The 25262-nt window shown below is 44.4% G+C and overlaps 1 protein-coding gene across 8 annotated transcripts in view; it reads left to right on the forward strand.

Moving 5' to 3' along the window:
* LOC109872893 (dihydropyrimidinase-related protein 3) overlaps window positions 1–23077 on the forward strand; it is a 50089-nt gene extending 27012 nt beyond the window's left edge. The window contains exons 6-14 of one of the 8 annotated variants that reach the window (XM_031807977.1): window positions 86–166; window positions 837–905; window positions 4342–4462; window positions 5800–5956; window positions 9453–9594; window positions 11296–11466; window positions 14937–15116; window positions 18408–18564; window positions 21341–23077. In XM_031807977.1, the coding sequence (XP_031663837.1) occupies window positions 86–166; window positions 837–905; window positions 4342–4462; window positions 5800–5956; window positions 9453–9594; window positions 11296–11466; window positions 14937–15116; window positions 18408–18564; window positions 21341–21435 (1173 nt within the window). In that variant the 3' untranslated portion in view covers window positions 21436–23077. The other 7 variants (XM_031807976.1, XM_031807979.1, XM_031807983.1 and 4 more) reach the window with 7 other exon arrangements.
* Window positions 23078–25262: the final 2185 nt, after the last annotated feature.

Raw genomic sequence — 25262 nt, forward strand, 5'->3', positions numbered from 1 at the left:
TCTATTCATGTTTGTTCTAATTTCTAATCATGTTTGTTCTAATTTCTAGTCATGTTTGTTGTAAGTTCTATTCATGTTTCTACAGCTGTATGAGATCTTTACCTTCCTGGGAGAGATGGGTGGCATTGTGCAGGTCCATGCTGAGAATGGAGAGATCATCGCCGAGGTAACTCACCTGTCACAACAACCACCCACCCCCTCCTCTCTCCTCCCTAGTTTAACCTTTGACCTTTATCACAGTGCAGCCCCATACATTGTGCTGTTCCCCCAGACTAAACTGACCCCTATGTAGACTCTGTCAGAAGGGAAGGGTGAGTGGTGAGAGTGGCTATTGCAGGAGTCACACTGACAGTAATGTGTGGATGCAGTTTATGTTAGTCTGTGTTATGACTGTAGAGTCCTGGGAGGGAGCTGGGTGGGCCTTAATAGCTGGTCTGGACTCCCTCAGAGACTTAGGGTGTCTGGGATCTGTCTGGCAGGACAGTAAAGAGGCTTCCTTGCTGTCTGGGCCCCAGCTTTTAACCCACAACATAGTATCATGTCCCAACGATACCCCAAAGCTTTCCAGGGTGAATATGAGGGTGAAAGTGAGGGTGAATATGAGGGTGAATAGCACTAACTAAACCTCTATATCAGCCCTACATCAGTTAACTCATCACTCTCTCCCAGCCCGGGAATCTCTCAATGCAGCGTGTTATTGATGCAGGGTTCAATGCTTCTTTCTTTTTGGAGTGCTGGTGTGTGTTTATGTGTGTGTGTGTGTGTGTGTGTGTGTATGTGTGTCAGAGTTGGGGGTGAATTAGTGTGAACATGGTCCCTCTGTCTGTCTGTCACAGGAGCAGGCACGCATGCTGGAGATGGGCATCACTGGACCAGAGGGACACGTGCTGAGCAGGCCAGAGGAGGTGAGGCTCTCTACATAATAAGGTTGTGTGTGTGTGTGTGTCTCTCTCTCTCTCTCTCTCTCTCTCTCTCTCTCTTTCTCTGTGGGTTTGTGCGTGTGTCTCTGTGTGTGTGTGTCTCAGCTGAATTTTGCAGTTGGGGTGCCCAGGACGGCCCCGGATGGGTTGCTCGGGACGGCCCCGGGTGGGGTGCTCGGGACGGCCCCGGGTGGGGTGCTCGGGACGGCCCCGGATGGGTTGTCATAACCATAAGTCATAGCCATAAGTCATAGCCATAAGTCACATCCATAAATCACAGCCATAAGTCACATCCATAAGTCACAGCCATAAGTCATAGCCATAAGTCATAGCCATAAGTCATAGCCATAAGTCATAGCCATAACCTTACAAAGAGTACACCACAGGATATTACAGTGGCGATGAGAAGTGTTGATGTGAACCCAGTGAGGTATAAATACTTTTTCTCAGTTTCACCAACTACCAATGTCTTGGCTAACCAGCTAGCCTAACATCATCATGGCACTCATTGGACACATGTCTGTCGATATAAAGGAGGATTTTGATGAGTGACTGGCACTCTGGAGGACTAATGATATTGCAGAGGAAAGTCAGTCATTGGTAGGAGGGCCTATGGATTGTTGAAAAGCTTGGTAGCCCCTAACAAACTGAGTGATAAAGACTGAGGTTAGGTTAGACTGATGATGAGGTTACCGAGGCACTGAGCACTCACTATAGGCCGCAGCCTTTGATGATAGAGGAAAGATTATGTTTACGCCAACGTGATCAGAATGAGAGGGAAAGCATGGCTGTTTATGTCCCCCTTTTGCAAAAGTGGTAGGGAGAAATGGGCACCGAGCGAAAATGCTACTGTTGTGTAGAGAAACACAATTCTCAGGACTGTAGATACGAGTGCTCAGAACTAGGACTAGTAGCGCAAGTGTGCAGGAAAGCTAAAAATAGCAACGAAGCAAAGATAATCACAGAAAGCAATTAGACAGGAGACAATGCAGATGATGACATGGAACTGTTTTCAGTGTTCAGAGCGACTGACACTACTCAAGGAATTGTTCTTGAAGTGAAACTGAAAAATACACCAGCTGAAATGCAAGTAGACACAGGAACTACAGTCACCATCATCTCAGAGAGCATGTAGGCTTTAGAACACATCCCACTGGAGAAAACACAAATGCAATACCACTGCTCAGCAGACTCACAGTACCAGTGCAGTACACGATGCAATGCGGAAAGCTACCACTAGTGGTCGCCAAAGGCAACTAATGAGCAGTACCATGGAGAAACCGGTTAAAACACATCCGGTTAGACTGGGAGAGTATTTTCCAAGTGAATGGGAAAAAAGCCACTGTTCCTCAACAAGGTTTTCAAAGAGGGTTTAGGCTTGTTCTAGGAGTTCAAAACGGACATCAAGATGAAACCAGAGGCCAACCCAAAGTTTCACAAGCCACGCCCTGTTCCTTACTCCTTTACGAGAAAAGGTGGAAAAAGAGCTGACAAGACTGGAGGGGGAGAACATAATCACCAAGTTACATCGTGGAGTACCTAGGCCACAGAAAAGAAAGTCTCAGCCATTTTGGAGGCTGCATGTCTTAACATTATCACATAACCCAGATATTTTCTAGCCCTGTTGAACTACTATGGCTGTTTCCTGGCAAACAAGTCTACCGTACTGAAGCCCTTCTACGAGCTGCTACAAACAGTGGCAATGGAAAAAACTGAGCAAAGATGTCTTCCACAAAAGTAAGCGGATGTTGGACAGTCAGTGTTTGGTGCACTACGACACCAAGAGACCCTTATTCTTGTGATGCCTCGTTGTAAGGGGTTGGAGCAGTGATTTCACATGTTTTTGAGAACGGGGACTAAAAGACCCATAGCATTTGCCTCCTGAACCCTCAGTTCTAGTGGGAAAACTAGGAGCAGATAGAGAAATAAGGGTTGGCTCTGATCTTTGGAGTTAAGAAATTTGACAAGTATCTTTATGGCCGTAGATGTACTTTTTATTTCCAGATCACAAACCATTCCTGTCCATCTTCGGATCGAAGACAGCCTACTCTGTCAACCTCAAGAATGCCACCATTCTATCAGCCTACCGTTATGACATTGAATACCACTGCTCAGCCGATCACTTAAATGCTGACACATTATCCTGGCTACCACTGGACGGAATGGAGGCACCGGAAACGGATGGTAATGTCTTCTAGTCTTTTCAGCGTGGGACGACATACCACTTCAAGCCACAGACATTGTCATGGGGACAAAGAGAGACACCGTGTTGTTCAAAGTGTTGGATTTCACACTGCATGACTGGCCAAGCTATGTAGAAAGATAGGAGCTATAGGGATACTTCACCAGAAGACTGCAGCTATCCACTGACAAAGGCTGTCTACTCTGGGGTTGCAGAGTAATCATACCCATAGAAAAGCGAGGTTACTCAACAACCTGCATGAGGGTCATCCTGGATTGTGCCGCAAGAAGGCCCTGGCACAAAACCATGTATGGTGGCCAGGGCTAGCTAAAGACCTGGAAAACAAAGTAAACCATGTGTGGTGGCCAGGGCTAGCTAAAGACCTGGAAAACAAAGTAAACCATGTGTGGTGTCCAGGGCTAGCTAAAGACCTGGAAAACAAAGTAAACCATGTGTGGTGGCCAGGGCTAGCTAAAGACCTGGAAAACAAAGTGAACCATGTGTGGTGGCCAGGGCTAGCTAAAGACCTGGAAAACAAAGTAAACCATGTGTGGTGGCCAGGGCTAGCTAAAGACCTGGAAAACAAAGTAAACCATGTGTGGTGGCCAGGGCTAGCTAAAGACCTGGAAAACAAAGTAAACCAGGTGTGGTGGCCAGGGCTAGCTAAAGACCTGGAAAACAAAGTAAACAATGTGTCATTTGTATGTCAGTGAGGAACCTGCCAAACCCGGCAACGCTACACTGATGGAAATGGCCAAGTCGAGTGTGGCAGCTTTTGCACATTGGAATTTACAGAGGAGGATCAACTTAATTTCATTGTGCTGATTGACAGCCATTCAAAATGGATTGAAGTGGAGATACGTTGTCAATTGTACAACTGAATGCATTCAACTGAAATGTGTCTTCTGCATTTAACCCAACCCCTCTGAATCAGAGAGGTGCGGGGTGCTGCCATAATCAACATCCACGTCTTCGGCACCCGGGGAACAGTGGGTTAACTGCCTTGCTCAGGGGCAGAATGACATATTTTTAATTTGTCAGCTCTGGGATTTAATCCAGCAACCTTTCATTCACTAGCCCAACGCTCTAACCACTAGGTAACCTGGCAGTAGTAGACATTGCCAGTCCAGGGTTAGTTTAATCTGTTCAGAGACTAATTGATTGTTCTGTCTGTCTTTGTCTGTCTGTCTGTCTGTCTGTCTGCGTGTGTGTGTTGCTGTCTATCTGTCGATTCCCTAGCTGGAGGCAGAGGCTGTGTTCCGCGCCATCACCATTGCCAGCCAGACCAACTGTCCCCTGTATGTGACCAGGGTCATGAGCAAGAGTGCTGCCGACATCATCTCACAGGCCAGGAAAAAAGGTTCCCGGGTTTCCAGTGTGGCTGTGATTGGGATTTAATTACTGTATCAAGAAGGCACCTAACTTACATATTTGTTAGTCACAATGAATGCATCGCAAGAAGATAATCTACCTTTCATATCAGAACACGAGAGCTGTCCTTACCCCCGGGTGATAAGTTAGAGATTCATCTCAAAACGGCCCTTACCCGCATGTCCCTTGGAGGTAGTTGTCACCTCTTAGTGCAACTTCGCCGCTGCCTCCTAAACTCTTCTGTTCTGTAAGAGGATTAGAATGCACCTATGCCCTTATGTGCTGATCCTAGTGTCTTGGTTCACACCCTAGATTTACACTATAGGTCTGGTCTGGTAGACACACCGGATACAAGAAGGCCCGTTTTGAGATTCATCTCTAATTTATCACCCGGGGCTCACCGTAGCAAACTGTCAGAAAACCTGTCTCTGCCATTCATCAGGAGCCCACGGCAGAGCAGGGAGAGGGAGTAGGCCTCTTGTACGTGATGGAGAGAAACATATACACTTTATGAACTGAGAAGAAAAAGAGAGGCAGGGAAAGATGCATGTCCTCATGTAGGAAGCATGTAAGGGTCACTCGGTGCTCCCAAGAGGCCTTGTTTTCATCACTGGCTGGTCCCGTTCCTCAGCGCTGACATCCGATTCGTCATGTCAAAGCCCAGAGAGGGAAAGAGACTTGCAAATAGCAACAGGAAAGTTAAACATGAGGCAATGTTAAGAGACCATCCAATCTTTCCTACAAACTGCTGGATCACCTGACCGTTTAGTTCCGTTAGATTCTCCCTTTAGTTCTTATGTTTCAAGCTTTAATTTAAAAAATATATATATATTTTACCTTTATTTTACTAGGAAAGTCAGTTAAGAACAAATTCTTATTTTCAATGACGGCCTAGGAACAGTGGGTTAACTGCCTGTTCAGGGGTAGAATGACAGATTTGTACCTTGTCAGCTCGAGGGTTTGAACTTGCAACCTTCCGGTTACTAGTCCAACGCTCTAACCACTAGGCTACGCTGCCGCCCCAGTGAATGCTTAACTTGCAAGCCCTTCCCAACAGTGCAATATTCAATATCAAAATACTATTTTTTTTAAACCAGGAGAAATAAGAAAGGAAGAAAAAAACTGGAGAATGTAAAAGCTATACATGTTTACAGGGTCAGTGCCAGCACCAAATAAAACATGTGCCAGGATACTGGACATTGTACATTTGCTACTGGCATTGACCCGGAATAAACCTAGCAAGCTAAGGAGTGAGTACATTTTTAGCAGCATGAGGTGAGTTGATTTAATGTAGTCTCACCCTGGGTGATAACATCTTTTTCCCAGGTAACGTTGTGTTCGGCGAGCCAATCACGGCCAGCCTTGGGACTGACGGGACACACTATTGGAGCAAGAACTGGGCCAAGGCTGCCTCCTTTGTGACATCACCCCCCCTCAGCCCGGACCCCACCACCCCAGACTACCTGAACACATTACTGGCCAGGTAAAGAGCTCCCTCTCTTGACTGTATGACACTCCACTGACCTAGCATGTCCTCGCTGCATCACAGACTGATAGGCTTCTGGAGGCGCTTCTAACCTCATGATGGATTTATTATTTATTCAACCTTTATGCTGAGACCAAAGTCTCTTTAATAGATCAATACACATCAATATACACTATACACATCAATATATACTATACACATCAATATACACTATACACATCAATAGACACTATACACATCAATATACACTATACACATCAATATACACTATACACATCAATATACACTATACACATCAATAGACAATATACACATCAATATACACTATACACATCAATATACACTATACACATCAATATACACTATACACATCAATAGACACATCAATATACACTATACACATAATTATACACTATACACATCAATATGCACTATACACATCAATATGCACTATACACATCAATATACACTATACACATCAATATACACTATACACATCAATAGACACATCAATATACACTATACACATCAATAGACACATCAATATACACTATACACATCAATATACACTATACACATCATTATACACTATACACATCAATATACACTATACACATCAATAGACAATATACACATCAATATACACTATACACATCAATATACACTATACACATCATTATACACTATACACATCAATATACACTATACACATCAATATACACTATACACATCAATAGACAATATACACATCAATATACACTATACACATCAATATACACTAAACACATCAATATACACTATACACATCAATAGACACATCAATATACACTATACACATCAATAGACACAATACACTTCAATATACACTATACACATCAATATACACGATACACATCAATATACACTATACACATCAATAGACACTTCAATATACACTATACACATCAATAGACACATCAATATACACTATACACATCAATATACCGTATACACATCAGTATACACATCAATATACACATCTATATACACTGTACACATCAATATACACTAAACACTTCAATATACACTATACACATAATTATACACTATACACATCAATATGCACTATACACATCAATATGCACTATACACATCAATATACACTATACACATCAATAGACACATCAATATACACTATACACATCAATATACACTATACACATCAATATACACTATACACATCAATATATACATCAAATCAAATCAAATCAAATTTATTTATATAGCCCTTTGTACATCAGCTGATATCTCAAAGTGCTGTACAGAAACCCAGCCTAAAACCCCAAACAGCAAGCAATGCAGGTGTAGAAGCACGGTGGCTAGGAAAAACTCCCTAGAAAGGCCAATACCTAGGAAGAAACCTAGAGAGGAACCAGGCTATGTGGGGTGGCCAGTCCTCTTCTGGCTGTGCCGGGTGGAGATTATAACAGAACATGGCCAAGATGTTCAAATGTTCATAAATGACCAGCATGGTCGAATAATAATAAGGCAGAACAGTTGAAACTGGAGCAGCAGCACAGTCAGGTGGAAGTTGAAACTGAAGCAGCAGCATGGCCAGGTGGACTGGGGACAGCAAGGAGTCATCATGTCAGGTAGTCCTGGGGCATGGTCCTAGGGCTCAGGTCCTCCGAGAGAGAGAAAGAAAGAGAGAAGGAGAGAATTAGAGAACGCACACTTAGATTCACACAGGACACCGAATAGGACAGGAGAAGTACTCCAGATATAACAAACTGACCCCAGCCCCCCGACACATAAACTACTGCAGCATAAATACTGGAGGCTGAGACAGGAGGGGTCAGGAGACACTGTGGCCCCATCCGAGGACACCCCCGGACAGGGCCAAACAGGAAGGATATAACCCCACCCACTTTGCCAAAGCACAGCCCCCACACCACTAGAGGGATATCTTCAACCACCAACTTACCATCCTGAGACAAGGCTGAGTATAGCCCACAAAGATCTCCGCCACGGCACAACCCAAGGGGGGGGCGTCAATATACACATCAATAGATATCAAAATACACATCAATATACACGATACACATCAATATACACTATACACGTCTATATACACTATACACATCAATATACACAATACACTTCAATATACACTATACACATCAATATACACTATACACATCAATAGACACTTCAATATACACTATACACATCAATAGACACTATACACATCAATATACACTATACACATCAATAGACACTTCAATATACACTATACACATCAATATACACGATACACATCAATATACACTATACACATCAATAGACACTTCAATATACACTATACACATCAATATACCGTATACACATCAGTATACACATCAATATACACATCTATATACACTGTACACATCAATATACACTAAACACTTCAATATACACTATACACATCGATATACACTGTACACATCAATATACACTATACACATCAATATACACTGTACACATCAATATACACTATACACATCAATAGACACATATGGTTGCAGGAGTTGGTGTGTTTGTCTGTTAGGAAAGTACTCTGTAAGAAAGGGAAGACAGCTATAACAGGTGAGAGGAGACCTTGGAACTTGACTCAGAGTAATCAATCTACTTTAGTCGCAGCTCTGCTGTGTTGTCTGAGCTATTCCAGCTGTATGTGAGCTTTTTCTGCTTTTCTGTATGGAATAAACATTTCCCAGTTTGAGGGCTGAGTGTCTGTAGGTTGTAGTTTTTTCCCCTTAAATGAAGCCTAGACAACCAGGTGAGGGGAGTTCCTTACTTATCATAATTCATCAGTCATGTTCAAGGGAGGAGCAAAACCTGCAGGCACTCGGCCCTCCATGGAATGAGTTTGACACGTGTGCCTTTTTTATTTTACCTTTATTTAACCAGGCAAGTCAGTTAAGAACAAATTCTTATTTTCAATGACAGCCTAGGAACAGTGGGTTAACTGCCTGTTCAGGGGCAGAACGACAGATTTGTACCTTGTCAGCTCGGGGGTTTGCACTTGCAACCTTCCGGTTACTAGTCCAACGCTCTAACCACTAGGTTACCCTGCCGCCCTCACTTGGCTACCCTGGCTACCCTGCCGCCCTCACTTGGCTACCCTGGCTACCCTGCCGCCTTAAGGGATCGTAGATCACAGCTATGAAGTTAAGGAATTATTTCAGGTCTGAAGCAGTACCTGTGGAAGAGGTACTGTGGAAGAGTGTTTAATAATTGAATCTGCTGCTGAAAGCCACTGTTGTGTGCGATGTACAACATACTGCATCTCAACACATTTCTTACTACTGTTCTATCATGTTTCAGCTGCAAAGCCATGGCTAAGTTGTTACTCTCTGTCTCTCTCTCTCTTTTCTCTCTCTCTCTCTTTTCTCTCTCTCTCTCTTTTCTCTCTCTCTCTCTCTCTCTCTCTCTCTCTCTCTCTCTCTCTCTCTCTCTCTCTCTCTCTCAGTGGTGACCTGAATGTGACTGGCAGTGCCCACTGCACCTTCAGCGTGGCCCAGAAGGCCATAGGGAAGGATGACTTCACTCAGATCCCTGAGGGTGTGAACGGAGTGGAGGAGAGGATGTCCCTCATCTGGGAGAAGGCTGTGGTGAGGATGGATGGGTGGACACCTGTCTGCATGGCATATGTCTCTCTCTCTTTCTTTGGTTGTGTCCAAAATAGCACTCTATTCCCTTTATAGTGCACAAATTTTGACATGGGCCCATATGGCTCTGGTCAAAAGTAGTGTACTATATAGGGAATAGGGTGCTATTTAGGATGCATACTCTGAGTCGGTATTCATGTCATAATAATGAATTCCCCACGACCACGCCCACAAATTGGGGAAAACAAACATTCTTTCCCCTTGACCCCCAGTGTAAAACAGACAACTTTGTTGACGATTTTGTGTTCTACTTAAATGGTGGGGACCTAGTGTCCAAGATGGTTACATGTAGTTATATGTGTGGAAACATTTCATCACAGGTAAGACATTTAACTTGTTTAGTATAGTCCGTTTGTTAGTCCACTCACTACTTGTAGCTATATAGTCTGTTTGTTTGTGTTGCTGGTCTTGGCTAGCTTAATGTTCAGGTTGGTAGCTAACTACCACTCACTCACGGTGCTCATGAAAAGAGACATGAGGGAATCCCTACTATATTATGTTTTTCTAAGTAGTGAGAACACTCTGGAGCAGGCAATGTTGAAAGTAATCTTTAGACATGTTGTACTTTTCTTATATATAGTTTTGTAATTGAGTAAAACAAGCAGACAACAAGAACATTATTTAAGAAAAGGTCAACTTTTTGCTGTGAGTCAAGGTGGGCGGGGCCACAACATTCTATTTAATACCAACTGGGACTATTCTGTTTCTTTCTTTCATGTCCTTATTTCCTCAGCTTCGCTAGCCCTCACTAACCCTCTCTTTACATTGCTCCCTCTGAACCCTCTTAGCTACTCTGAGTACTCCACTTCCTCCAGTTTATGCTGCACATTCTCCACAATTCACTGCAGCTCCTCCTCTCTCCTCTTCCCTAATACATCCTGGTAGTTAGGTTTAGTGATATATCTCTGGATCTATCCCCCTAGCCTTTCACCCTGCTTACAGACTAAAACAGTATAGATCTCTGTCTATCTCTGGGTCTGTCCCCCAAGCTGTTCACCCAGCTTACAGAATAAAACAGTGTGTATCTTTTTTTTCCTCCTAATTCTTGTTCTTGCTCTTGAACTCAGACTTGGGTTTTCTTGACAGCTGTGTTATGAATGAAGAGTTGTGGTGCAGCTTTGCCTTAGAATTATTCACACTGGTGTGCCTTAAGACAAAAAACACGCGGTCTCAGCTCTAGCATTGACAGGGTGTGTGTGTGTGTGTGTGCATGTGTGTGTGTATGTGTGTGTGTATGTGTGTGTGTGTGTGTATGTGTGTGCGTGCGTGCGTGCGTGTGTGTGTGCGTGTGTGTGTGCATGTGTGTGTGTGTGTGTGTGTGTGTGTATGTGTGTGTGTGTGTGTGTGTGCATGTGTGTGTGTGTATGTGTGTGTGTGTGTGTGTGTGTGTGTGTGTGTGCGTGCGTGCGTGCGTGTGTGTGTGTGTGTGTGTGTGCGTGCGTGTGTGTGAGTGCATGTATGTGTGTGTGCATGCGTGTGTGTGTGTGCATGTGTGTGTGTGCATGTGTGTGTGTGTGTGTGTGCGTGTTCTTGCGTTTGACTAGAAGAGTCCCCTCACCCACCAGTCAGCTGTAAAAGCCTCTTTGTTTAGCACCTCATCATTATAGCATTTTCACAAGTCACCTTTTTTTCCTGCTCACTCAGACCACTGGCAAGATGGACGAGAACATGTTCGTTGCTGTGACGAGCACCAACGCCGCCAAGATCCTAAACCTGTACCCCCGTAAGGGACGGATAGCTGTGGGCTCCGATGCTGACCTGGTCATTTGGGACTCAGATGCTGTCCGCACCATCACCGCCAAGACGCACAACTCGGTAAGAGGTCAAAGGCTCGGGGTGAATAAAGTTCCAGTGACCTTTCAGTTTCTCAGAAGGGAAATGAAGTCCCTGTAGACTCCCTGCGCACAGGAGCCCAGAGCGTACACTACAGTGCAGGGTTAAACAGAGGAAGTGTCCGTTCAGGAAATCAAGCATTCTGAACTTCCTGCTGCAGGCGCAGAGAACGAGGGAGAGAGAGAGACAGAGAGGCCTCAGAGAAAAGCAGAATAGTACGATGAAGAGGTGTGGAAAGACAGAAACACAGAGAGAGATATAGAACGACAAAGAGAGGGAGAGAAAGAAAGAGCTGGAAAAAGATTGGACAAGTTTTCAATGACTTTTCCATACGTGGAGACCCAAGGTTTTTACATAATGAAGTCACCTTCTCGTTTCCTGCTTATAGCCCCTCCAGACAACAAAACAAGCACATAAGAACACAGAGCTTAAGAACAGTGGCTCCTGTCCATGTTAATGATGGCTACAGTGATCTATTGGGCACAGTAGTTCAGTGCTTTACAACCTTCTATCTGTGTATCCCTCCCTCTGTAGTAAATACAAGTATCCCCTTATCTGAAATGTTTGATCTGGTTAGCTTTGTATATGTTGTTGCACATAGAACCTGGCCGTGACATCATACTTGGCAGACGTGGAGCCTTATGTCCAGTCGAGAGGAGGCTGGTGGGAGAAGCTATAGGAGGACTGGCTCATGGTAATGGCTGGAATGGAATCAATGGAATGGAGTTAAACATGTGGTTTCCATATGTTTGCTGTACCATTCCATTAATTCCATTCCTGTCTTTACAATGAGCCCCTTCTTATAGCTCTTCCCACCAGCCTCTTCTGGTCCTGTCCTGGCCTGAATCTGGAAAAACAGCAGGGCCGTGTGCATAGGAACACACAAACCATAGAAGAGAGGGGGCAACAGATTGCAAAAAAATATGTAGAGAGAGACAGAATGATAGACAGAATATGAGAGTTTAGTGGCAGGAGAATAGAGAGAGGGGGAATGGATCAGAGACGACCAGCGAGAGTGAAAGAGAGTAGGAAGAAAGTGGGAGAGAGAGAGAGGCCTAGAGATAGAGAAAGATAAAGTGGTAGAGAGGGAGAGAGTGCTAGAGGAATAGAATGTGTTAGAGAGAGAAGAGACAGTGCAAGAGAAAGAGGAAGTGCTAGAGAAAGAGAGGAGAGACAGTGCAAGAGAAAGAGGGAGAGAAAGTGCTAAAGAGAGAGAGAGAAGGAGAGAGAGTGATGCTTGGCATCATTAGCCCCAGCTGTGCAATGGCAGCTGTTTGTCTTTTAATGCCAAATGGAGGCGTATGAGAAACAGGCCGACTGGAGGAGGTGGAGGAGGAGGGTTATTTATCTCTCTTCTCCCACACATGTTGTTAATTAAGGCAGAACCATGGTCTCATCTCTACAGAGACGGCCTGCCTGCCTACCAAGCCGCCCGCCAACCCGCCTCCTCTTTTCCTCTGTCCCCACAGCCAAACTGGGCCTGTGTGTCCCATGACTCTACTTAGTTCTGCCTCAATAAGCTTTACGTCTCACTACAACACACAGAATGGCCTCTCATCAGACCCGTTTTAAGAGCAATATGTCCAAATATGATGTACTTTAGTGGAATTAGCCGGCTCTTCATCTGAATTAGTGTGTCAGCTCATAATGTAAATCACAGACAGTCTTTGGTGCGTGAGGTCATGTGTTTCAGAGACCCTTTACTGTTTATTTTTTCCATACTTGACCCTCTGAGTCCACAAAGACACACCGATGTAAACTCATGTAAACTCCCCGACGCCATTTGTGTCAGACGAGTGACTGTCAAGACTGCTGGAAATAGTTGCGTCTACATGGGAGCTGGTTGCTTCTGCATCGCTGTACTGTCATTTCCTCCACTTGAGAGAGAGTTTTGAGCACTTGAAAGTTCCTTCAGCTGCTCATCGTTTGTATAACTGGATTGTGCTTGTGAATCTCTACAGTAAGTAACGACAGCATAACAGACTGTACTGGGGTGCAACGGGGAAAAGTAGGCTTGTCAAATCTAGAGTTTTTGTTTTTGTAATTTAGTTATTTGTCATTCTCCTCTCTTTTGTTGGCCTAGCATCACTGACCAAGACATACAATATCCAGTTAAAGATGCACTATGCAGAAATCTGGCATTTCCTGGTTGCTAAAATTATAACAGTTCACCTAATTTCAGTTTATGTGACAAAAAAAGAAAGTATAGTGTAGTGAATCATTGTACCATTTAAACCGCTGTGAAAAGTATTTTCCAGAACTACAAATATTGTATTTTCAGCTGTTGGAAGCTAGTGTTCAAAACCCAAACACACATTGAACCGATACACCAGATGACCTGATCGCCGAACATCTCATTCCAAACCCATGGGCATTAATATGGACTTGGTCCCACTCTTCTGGGAAGGCTTTCCACTAGATGTTGGAACATTGCTTTGGGGACTTGCTTCCATTCAGCCACAAGAGTATTAGTGAGGTTGGGCACTGATGTTGGGCGATTAGGCCTGGCTCGCAGTCAGCGTTCCAATTCATCCCAAAGGTGTTCGATGAGGTTGAGGTCAGGGCTCTGTGCAGGACAGTAAAGTTCTTCCACACCGATCACTTTGCGGCTGAGCCATTGTTGCTCCTATACGTTTCCACTTCACAATAACAGCACTTACAGTTGACAGCTCTAGCAGGGCAGACATTTTATGACCTGACTTGTTGGAAAGGTGACATCCTATGATGGTGCCAGTTTGAAAGTCACTGAGCTCATCAGTAAGGCCATTCTTCTGCCAATGTTTGTCTATGGAGATTGCATTTGTGCTCGATTTTATACACCTGTCAACAACGGGTGTGGCTGAAATAGCCGAATCCACTAATTTGAAGGGGTGTCCACATACTTTTGTACATCTAGTGTGTACTGCTTCTTAGACTTGCCTTCTTTCAATGAGAATGATAGATATATAACTCACAATTTTATGTGCATATGGTGGGGTCAAAAGTTACATATTTCAGCTTTAATGTATAACGTGTTTGACTGTGTGTATTTGACTCTGCGTGTGTTTGACTCTGTGTGTGTTTGACTCTGCATGTGTTTGACTGCGTGTGTTTGACTGTGTGTTTGACTCTGCGTGTGTTTGACTGTGTGTTTGACTCTGCGTGTGTTTGACTGTGTGTGTGTTTGACTGTGTGTTTGACTCTGCGTGTGTTTGACTGTGTGTTTAACTCTGCGTGTGTTTGACTCTGCGTGTGTTTGACTGTGTGTGTGTTTGACTCTGCGTGTGTTTGACTGTGTGTGTTTGACTCTGTGTGTGTTTGATGCTGTGTTGGTTTGACTCTGTGTGTGTTTGTATGTGTTTGACTTTGTGTGTGTTTGACTCTGTGTGTGTTTGTATGTGTGTGTTTGTGTGTGTTTGACTCTGTGTGTGCACGTGTGCCTGTAGTCATGTCTATGCTTGTGTGTATTCCAGGCTGCTGAGTACAATGTGTTTGAGGGCATGGAGCTCCGTGGTGCCCCCTCGGTGGTGATCTGCCAGGGGAAGCTGGTGCTGGAGGATGGGAACCTGCACGCCACCTCCGGGGTCGGCCGCTTCATCCCCTGCACCCCCTTCCCGGACTTTGCTTACAAGCGCGTCAAGGCCAGGAAGCAGGTGAAAGATGCTCGCCTCTCTCACCTTACTGTCTAGTCAACATCTGAGTAACTGTCTCTGGACTCTGAGTGACTGTCTCCCTTTTATACAATTATGTAACAATATAAAAGTATTTCCAATGAACATATTGTATTCCTAACGCTTCAGTTCTGTCTTAGAATACGTTTTATATGAGTTGTTTTGTCACGGGACAGCGTTAGTATGTCACCGGACAGCATTAGTATGTCACCGGACAGCGTTAGTATGTCACCGGACAGCGTTAGTATGTCACAGGACAGCGTTAGTATGTCACCGGACAGTGTTAGTATGTCTCAGGACAGCGTTAGTATGTCACCGGACAGTGTTAGTATGTCACGGGACAGCGTTAGTATGTCACGGGACAGCGTTAGTATGTCACCGGACAGCGTTAGTATGTCACCGGACAGCGTTAGTATGTCACGGGACAGCGTTAGTATGTCACAGGACAGCGTTAGTATGTCACCGGACAGCGTTAGTATGTCACGGGACAGCGTTAGTATGTCACCGGACAACGTTAGTATGTCACCGGACAGCGTTAGTATGTCACCGGACAGCGTTAGTATGTCACGGGACAGCGTTAGTATGTCACGGGACAGCGTTAGTATGTCACGGGACAGCGTTAGTATGTCACCGGACAGCGTTAGTATGTCACGGGACAGCGTTAGTATGTCACCGGACAGCGTTAGTATGTCACCGGACAGCGTTAGTATGTCACGGGACAGCGTTAGTATGTCACGGGACAGCGTTGGTATGTCACGGGACAGCGCTGGTATGTCACGGGACAGCGCTGGTATGTCACGGGACAGCGCTGGTATGTCACGGGACAGCGCTGGTATGTCACGGGACAGCGTTGGTATGTCACGGGACAGCGTTAGTATGTCACGGGACAGCGTTAGTATGTCACGGGACAGCGTTAGTATGTCACCGGACAGCGTTAGTATGTCACAGGACAGCGTTAGTATGTCACCGGACAGCGTTAGTATGTCACCGGACAGTGTTAGTATGTCACGGGACAGTGTTAGTATGTCACGGGACAGCGTTAGTATGTCACGGGACAGCGTTAGTATGTCACGGGAGAGCGTTAGTATGTCACCGGACAGCGTTAGTATGTCACGGGACAGCGTTAGTATGTCACGGGACAGCGTTAGTATGTCACGGGACAGCGCTGGTATGTCACGGGACAGCGTTAGTATGTCACGGGACAGCGTTGGTATGTCACGGGACAGCGTTGGTATGTCACGGGACAGCGTTGGTATGTCACGGGACAGCGTTAGTATGTCACGGGACAGTGCTGGTATGTCACGGGACAGCGTTAGTATGTGACACTGAGCCAAGGGCTGTGAGGTCTGTGAGGCGGAAGGTAAGTCTAGCAGTTACGAGCGTTCGGCCCGTAACCGAAAGGTTGCTCGTTCGATTCCAAGAGGCGACTAGATGAAAAATCTTTCAATGTGCCCTTGAGCAAGGCACTTAATCTTAATTGCTTCTGTAAGTCGCTCTGGATAAGAGCGTCTGCTAAATGACAAAACAAATAATACAAAATAATAAAAGGTCAGTGAGTTGGGGACATCTAGAAGTGTTTTCTCAGTGGTTAGGGATTAATCAGCACTAATCTGATGCAGAGCTGAGATGAGCCATCCAGCACCCACAAACATGAACGATGTCACTGCAGCTTTCCATTAAAGATGGCTTAGCTTTACACTAATGCACACTGCTGTGGCTCAGCCCATGCCACGCATAATCAGATTTACCATCAATCTCAATGTACATTACATACCTGAATGGTAATCCAAAGTATGTTCAATGGAGGCAGATTACATTCAGATTCCTTAGCTGTTTATCACACCTACTGAACTGTACACAAAGGGCATCTGTCCTCTCTGGTGGCAGTGGCACTGTCTGTCTGTCTGTCTGTCTGTCATGGAAGGCAAAAGATAAATATAGCTAACAGGGTGTGTAATGCAGATGGGAATTGCAAGAAAAGGCTGTAATGGTGTCCTAACTACCTCTATGGGTGATCTGATCATATCCAGGAGGAAGACAGACATGTGATGTAGGTGATGGAGAATAGGGGTTGGAGTGAGGGGATGGGGAATGGGGGTTGGAAGGAGGGGATGGGGAATGGAGGTTGGAGCGAGGGGATGGGGGATGGAAGGAGGGGATGCGGAATGGAGGTTGGAGCGAGGGGATGGGGGATGGAAAGAGGGGATGGGGATGGAAGGAGGGGATGGGGGGATGGAAGGAGGGGATGGGGAATGGAAGGAGGGGATGGGGGGATGGAAGGAGGGGATGGGGAATGGAGGTTGGAGCGAGGGGATGGGGGGATGGAAGGAGGGGATGGGGAATGGAGGTTGGAGCGAGGGGATGGGGGATGGAAAGAGGGGATGGGGGATGGAAGGAGGGGATGGGGGGATGGAAGGAGGGGATGGGGAATGGAAGGAGGGGATGGGGGGATGGAAGGAGGGGATGGGGAATGGAGGTTGGAGCGAGGGGATGGGGGATGGGGGTTGGAAGGAGGGGATGGGGGATGGGGGTTGGAAGGAGGGGATGGGGAATGAGAGGTGGGGGTGGGGGTTGGGAGGAAGGGGTGGGATGTGTGGGAGATAAATGTTATGTCAAACTTGAGGATTCATGTCAGGGGCTTCGGCTGTTGGCTGTGGGTTACATACTGAAACAACTGACTGCCAGCCTGTTGTAGCCATGTGTAATAGTTTTGAAGGGATATGATGTGTCCATGCTCATATTGCTGGTGTTGGTGGATACTCAACAGGAACAACAGTGTGCTATTTTAAGTGGATATTTCAACACAAGTGGGTTATATTAAATGAGTTGTGTTCAACTTGAAACGGCTACCCTCCAATTCTGCCATCATTCTCTTTTTTCCCAGACTATAGAGATGTTTCTTTGGTGAGACCTATGTATTAATTAAAATGTTGATCTTGGTGGCAGTAAGTATTTTCTGATGCTCCTAGCTCAGCTTCCAGGGATTCCTTAGTCACATGACTAAGACAGCATGTCCAATAAGAACGGAGTCTGTCAGTAAATCTGGAAGTGCTTTCCTTAGGAAAACAGTGGGTGAAATATGCATTGGCACAAAGCATTCTACAAACCTCCCCATGAATCTAATTCTAAACAAGCATTGTCATGGAGAACTGTTATAAAGTTACCAACATAAACAATCAACTCTCTCTCTCTTTCTCTTTTCTTTCTTTCTCCATATTTCTCCTTCTCTCTCCCTCTCTCTCCCTTTATCACCCCTGTCTCCCTCTCTCTCAGTTGGCAGTCCTGCGGGCAGTGCCCAGGGGCATGTATGACGGTCCTGTGTCTGAATTCTCGCCCATGTCTCGTGGCGGTACCCCCTCAGCGTCTGCCCGTACCTCCCCCACCAAGCAGCCTGTGAGGAACCTGCACCACTCCGGCTTTAGTTTAGCAGGTAAACCTGCACAGCGTGGTGAGCTTCAGCTACCTTTTAATTTACCCATCCGCTTTCCCATCCCTGGCTGTCATAGGAAGTGCCAGGAACCTGACACACACACACACACACACACACACACACACACACACACACACACACACACACACACACACACACACACACACACACACACACACACTCAACAGTCAGCAATTACATTTTACAATGCACTTCACACATGATATAGTATGTTTCCAAGGTTGACTTTGCCATTCGTCTGCGTTAGTTACAATAACCTTCAGGTGTAATTTGACATTTTACCATAATCACATTTTAAGCCTTAATTTCATAATTTGTTTGTGGTAACTAATGCTCACAGCACAATACTGTTGTCCCTCAGCCGTCCTGGTACTTCCAGACAGTGCTCTTTATGTTTCACAAGTCTTTTAGTTATTTCTTAACTTTTTGTCACAACATTGATTTGATTGATTTCAGCTTCACACCGTTTTATCTTGGTTCTCTCTCTCTCTCGCTCTCGCTCTCGCTCTCGCTCTCTCTCTCTCATAATATCTTTATGCATCTTAATTCCATATATGTTCTAAGATTTCAGTCCAGACATCTTGCATCTCACTTTCTTAGCCGTTACCTGCCTAATGAAGCTCTGTCTACTGAGCAGGTTGAATGAGGCTCATGATCATTGATTTAGCTAAAGTTACATTATTCACATAACCAATAGCAGAGACTAGTTGAGTATTGAGTGACACATGGCGATTGTATACATCTGCAACCTCATACCACTAGGTACAACCTTTCAGGGAGGAACCAAGTAAACAATGGTTTTTACTGGAACAATTGATGTGTGATGTACTGATGCAGGAGGTGGAGGGTTTTCCCCCATTGCTGTAGTCTAGTGGGGGTTAGTCCATCTATTGACATCCCTTCCAGAGAGCCAGAGAGTCTGCTTTCTTTCCCAAGCCTGTGTGTCTATAATACAGACCTGGCCTATTCTCTCCCGCTGGCTTCCAATATAATCCCACTGTTAGGCTACTAGCTACACATTCTGAGAACAGAAATCCATCTCACCCACTTCCAGTGCACGACAGAACACACACATACACCTACTTGCACACAAACCTACAGGGTTGATATACTTTTTGATATATTTCTCTGTCTTCAGATGTGAAGTAACCTTGGCTGTGTTTTGTCATGGAGAGATGGTGAATTCTACAGTTTAAAACACTAGACACTGGCCTGGAGTGGGTTTAAGATTTAAGACAGTAGACATAAATCTCTCCTTGTCCGATATGTCAATTTAATCCAGGGCAAATCCCAATACCATTGGCTTTTATTCTAGAGGTGTCCAACGAGGGCCAAGGTCAGGTCGCCTGGTTGGTTTGTCGTGTGATGAACGATAGTCGCTAGTAGAGGAAACTGGCTGGAGCTGGCTTTGTTAATGGGAAGCCTAACGAGACATAGCTCTAATCCTGTTTCTGTTAGGTCCCCCCACCACAGAGGATATCCTCACCCTGATGCTTAAAGAGACAGTACTCTAATCCTGTTTGTCTGTTAGGTCCGCCCACCACAGAGGATATCCTGGTGCTTAAAGAGACAGTACTATAATCCTGTTTGTCTGTTAGGTCCCCCCACCACAGAGGATATCCTCATCCTGATGCTTAAAGAGACAGTACTCTAATCCTGTTTGTCTGTTAGGTCCGCCCACCACAGAGGATATCCTGGTGCTTAAAGAGACAGTACTATAATCCTGTTTGTCTGTTAGATCCCCCCACCACAGAGGATATCCTCATCCTGATGTTTAAAGAGACAGTACTCTAATCCTGTTTCTGTTAGGTCCCCCCACCACAGAGGATATCCTGGTGCATAAAGAGACAGTACTATAATCCTGTTTGTCTGTTAGGTCCCCCCACCACAGAGGATGTCCTGGTGCTTAAAGAGACAGTACTATAATCCTGTTTGTCTGTTAGGTCCCCCCACCACAGAGGATGTCCTGGTGCATAAAGAGACAGTACTATAATCCTGTTTGTCTGTTAGGTCCGCCCACCACAGAGGATGTCCTGGTGCTTAAAGAGACAGTACTATAATCCTGTTTGTCTGTTAGGTCCCCCCACCACAGAGGATGTCCTGGTGCTTAAAGAGACAGTACTATAATCCTGGTTGTCTGTTAGGTCCGCCCACCACAGAGGATGTCCTGGTGCTTAAAGAGACAGTACTATAATCCTGTTTGTCTGTTAGGTCCGCCCACCACAGAGGATATCCTGGTGCTTAAAGAGACAGTACTATAATCCTGTTTGTCTGTTAGGTCCCCCCACCACAGAGGATATCCTCATCCTGATGCTTAAAGAGACAGTACTCTAATCCTGTTTCTGTTAGGTCCCCCCACCACAGAGGATATCCTGATGCTTAAAGAGACAGTACTATAATCCTGTTTCTGTTAGGTCCCCCCACCACAGAGGATATCCTGGTGCATAAAGAGACAGTACTATAATCCTGTTTGTCTGTTAGGTCCCCCCACCACAGAGGATGTCCTGGTGCATAAAGAGACAGTACTATAATCCTGTTTGTCTGTTAGGTCCCCCCACCACAGAGGATGTCCTGGTGCATAAAGAGACAGTACTATAATCCTGTTTGTCTGTTAGGTCCCCCCACCACAGAGGATGTCCCCATCCTGATGCTTAAAGAGACAGTACTATAATCCTGTTTGTCTGCTAGGTCCCCCCACCACAGAGGATGTCCTGGTGCTTAAAGAGACAGTACTATAATCCTGTTTGTCTGTTAGGTCCCCCCACCACAGAGGATGTCCCCATCCGGCCAGCCGGACGCCGCATCGTAGTTCCCCCTGGTGGTCGCTCCAACATCACATCCCTCAGCTAAGAGGTTTAACCAGGAGAGATACCAGTCAGAAGATGACAACAGCCATTGGGAGACGACGGAGACATGATTAGTTAAAACAAGTTAAGTTGAGTAAAACACTGAATCCTCATGCCTTACCAGCCACAATGCTACCTGCTTAAGCTTCTAAAAGCTCAGTACTACTCCTCCTAGGCAATTGCAGGTCAGTCACTAGAACAAAATATGAATTTAAAGTACATTTGTTTACCAAAAGATTGGGTTTATATGCTCTGGAATAACAGGAGTATGTTCATAACCAGAATATAGGTGATCAATTTGTATTACTGTCCCTCATTGTCTACGTTAGTAATTGTGTCAACTGTGTATTGACATTTTAGGCAATACTCTGAATCCATAATATAGTTAAATAAACCTCATGATACCAATTTCCACAGTGTTCTGATGCTTGTTACCTAGGAAAAGTAATATGGCCTTTTTCTTCCAACACGTTTGTCTTTCACCCTTTCTGAGTACTAGTCTGCTGATTTAGTTCCCTAGCAATGTAATGATAACATGCAGTAACGTCCATAACTGATAGGTGGCATTGTGAGTACGTATGATTGATGTAACGTAGCTTTGTGAATGATGTTGCTCATTGCCTCATTGTTGAACCCTGGGGGGATAGTCATTAGAGATTGTGTTGTTTCTTATTTTTCTTGAAGATAAAAACTTATCTGGTATTACAATATTATTTTGCAAACATGCAACAGCATATTATAAGGTAGAAATGCTTGTCATGTTTAATTTCCCCCCTGCGCTCCGCTCCACTCCATCCTGGCTGTAGATTACATTGTGAGAAACCGTCCTTTGCATTTGCTTCAAGCTTAATGCCTGTTCCTATTCATACCTTTTAGCAAGTCATCTGGATGGTTAAAAAACATGTAACCCTTGCACAAGAAGTAAAACCAAGCTTAACTTCCATGGCCTGGGTCGTGAAATTGTAATTATGAGCTTTGTGAACAATAATACATAAAAAAAATGTTTATGATAAAAGTAACAAACCTTTAAAATCACAGTCATTTACCTCTGGCTTTATTTCTATTTTCCTGACAATGTGGCTCTCGTTTTGAAGCAACAGACCATCATTCCTTGCATTCAACAACATAACATTGAAAGATAATGTTGTGCTGGTTTAAATCGCAACACTCCGAGAGAGTCCCCACAATGCTGTACACTTTAGCTGACTGACAGCACTTGGTTTGGTAACTAACTAACTAACTAACTAACACCAAGGGGAGGACAGACCGGCGTAACCCTGGGTCACTCTCTTTCAGAGTCATTTTCTATGCTTCTGGTCTGTCTACCTGTCCCAGACAAGGCAGGGGATTGTATGTTTTTAGAATGAGGCTAGGAGGAGGAGGAGGATGAGGAGAGCTTTATTTTTGCTCTCCCAATCAGCTAAGGAAGAGGTCGTGAGGTGGTCGTTGTTTTTTATTGAGTGATGATGTGGAATTTCAAGCAATCCAAGTGGTGATTATATTTATGTTAGTTTGACTTGATCTTTTTTATAGTTTTTATGTCTTTTTTTTACTGTTGTATCAACCCAGAGAAGGCAGGTCAAAACAACATTGAGGTGTGATGTGGTGGTATGAACTGTTCCTGAATAAACATGAGTTGCAACTGACTGGTTGTCTCTGTTTGATTTCTCAATATACAGTATAGTAGAAGTAAAATATACCTTTTAATGTACTCTGAACATGACCGGTCCAGGAGGAATCACATTCTTGCCAGAGCACCTTGTTAAGAACATCGGTCATAGAAATGTGATGTATAGATATGACAGTTAGTGGTCCTTACCATTTATTAGATAGATTAGAATTGCTGTTATATTACATCCTCCATCTGCATCATTTTAGCTTGATACCGCTATGGGAATTTCCCATTTTCAGACCCATTGTTAAGCCTGGCAGTATCCTCGTCACCTCTCTGTTATAATTATGTTTTATAGCCAGTTAAAGTCTCATGACATCACTTTTGATGGGTGTAATTATGACAGGCTGAGAAGATTTCTGCTATTAAAACACCATCTCAGTCTGGAGTGGGAGATGGAGTCCAAACAGAGCCAGTTCACAATAAGAACTTATATAAACCCTCCCAAGATAATGTAGCTGTCAGTGACCAGTTATTTTATACGCCCATTTACAACAGATGAGCTTGTACAGTATGGGGGGAAAGAGATCCTTTGAGGAGAAATCCCATTAAGATGACTGTTATTCTTATTGTAGGTGATCCTCCAGCTTGACTTTAACTAGGCTCTATGACGAGCATACACTGAGCGTACAAAACATTAGGAACACCTGCTCTTTCCATGACAGACTGACCAGGTGAATCCAGGTGAAAACTATGATCCCTTATTGATGTCACTTGTTAAATCCACTTCAATCAGTGTAGATGAAGAGGAGGTTAAATAAGGATTTGTAAGCCTTGAGACATGAATTGTATACACTTGAAGTCGGAAGTTTACATACACTTAGGTTGGAGACATTAAAACTTGTTTTTCAACCACTCCACACATTTCTTGGTAACAAACTATAGTTTTGGCATGTCAGTTAGGACATCTACTTTGTGCATGACACAAGTCATTTTTCCAACAATTGTTTACAGACAGATTATTTCACTTATAATTCACTGTATCACAATTCCAGTGGGTCAGAAGTTTACATATACTAAGTTGACTGTGCCTTTAAACAGCTTGGAAAATTCCAGAAAATGATGTCATGGCTTTAGAAGTTTCTGATAGGTTAATTGACATCATTTGAGTCAATTGGAGGTATACCTGTGGATGTATTTCAAGACCTACCTTCAAACTCAGTGCCTCTATGCTTGACATCATGGAAAACCAAAAGAAATCAGCCAAGACCTCAGAAAAAAATTGTAGACCTCCACAAGTCTGGTTCATCCTTGGGAGAAATTTCCAAATGCCTGAAGGTACCACGTTCATCTGTACAAACAATAGTACGCAAGTATAAACACCATGGAACCACGCAGCTGTCATACCGCTCAGGAAGGAGACGTGTTCTGTCTTCTAGAGATGAACATACTTTGGTGCGAAAAGTGCAAATCAATCCCAGAACAACAGCAAAGGACCTTGTGAAGATGCTGGAGGAAACGGGTACTAAAGTATCTATATCCACAGTAAAACGAGTCCTATATTGACATAACCTGAAAGGCCGCTCAGCAAGGAAGAAGCCACTGCTCCAAAACTGCCATAAAAAAGCCAGACTACGGTTTGCAACGGCACATGGGGACAAAGATTGTACTTTTTGGAAAAATGTCTTCTGGTCTGATGAAACAAAAATAGAACTGTTTGGCCATAATGACTATTGTTATGTTTGGAAGAAAAAGAAGATCACCATCCCAACCGTGAAGCACGGGGGTGGCAGCATCATGTTGTGGGGGTGCTTTGCTGCAGGAGGGACTGGTGCACTTCACAAAATAGATGGCATCATGAGGCAGGAAAATTATGCGGATATATTGAAGCAACATCTCAAGACAAGTTAAAGCTTGTTCACAAATGGGTCTTCCAAATGGACAATGACCCCAAGCATACTTCCAAAGTTGTGGCAAAATGGCTTAAGGACAACGTCAAGGTATTGGTGTGGCCATCATAAAGCCCTGACCTCAATCCCATAGAAAATGTGTCGGCAGAACTGAAAAGGTGTGTGCGAGCAAGGAGGCCTACAAACCTGATTCATTTACACAAGTTCTGTCAGGAGGAATGGGACAAAATTCACCCAACTTATTGTGGGAAGCTTGTGGAAGGCTACCCGAAACGTTTGACCCAAGTTAAACAATTTAAAGGCAATGCC

Source organism: Oncorhynchus kisutch, linkage group LG28, assembly GCF_002021735.2.
Source record: "Oncorhynchus kisutch isolate 150728-3 linkage group LG28, Okis_V2, whole genome shotgun sequence".
Lineage (NCBI taxonomy): Eukaryota > Metazoa > Chordata > Actinopteri > Salmoniformes > Salmonidae > Oncorhynchus > Oncorhynchus kisutch.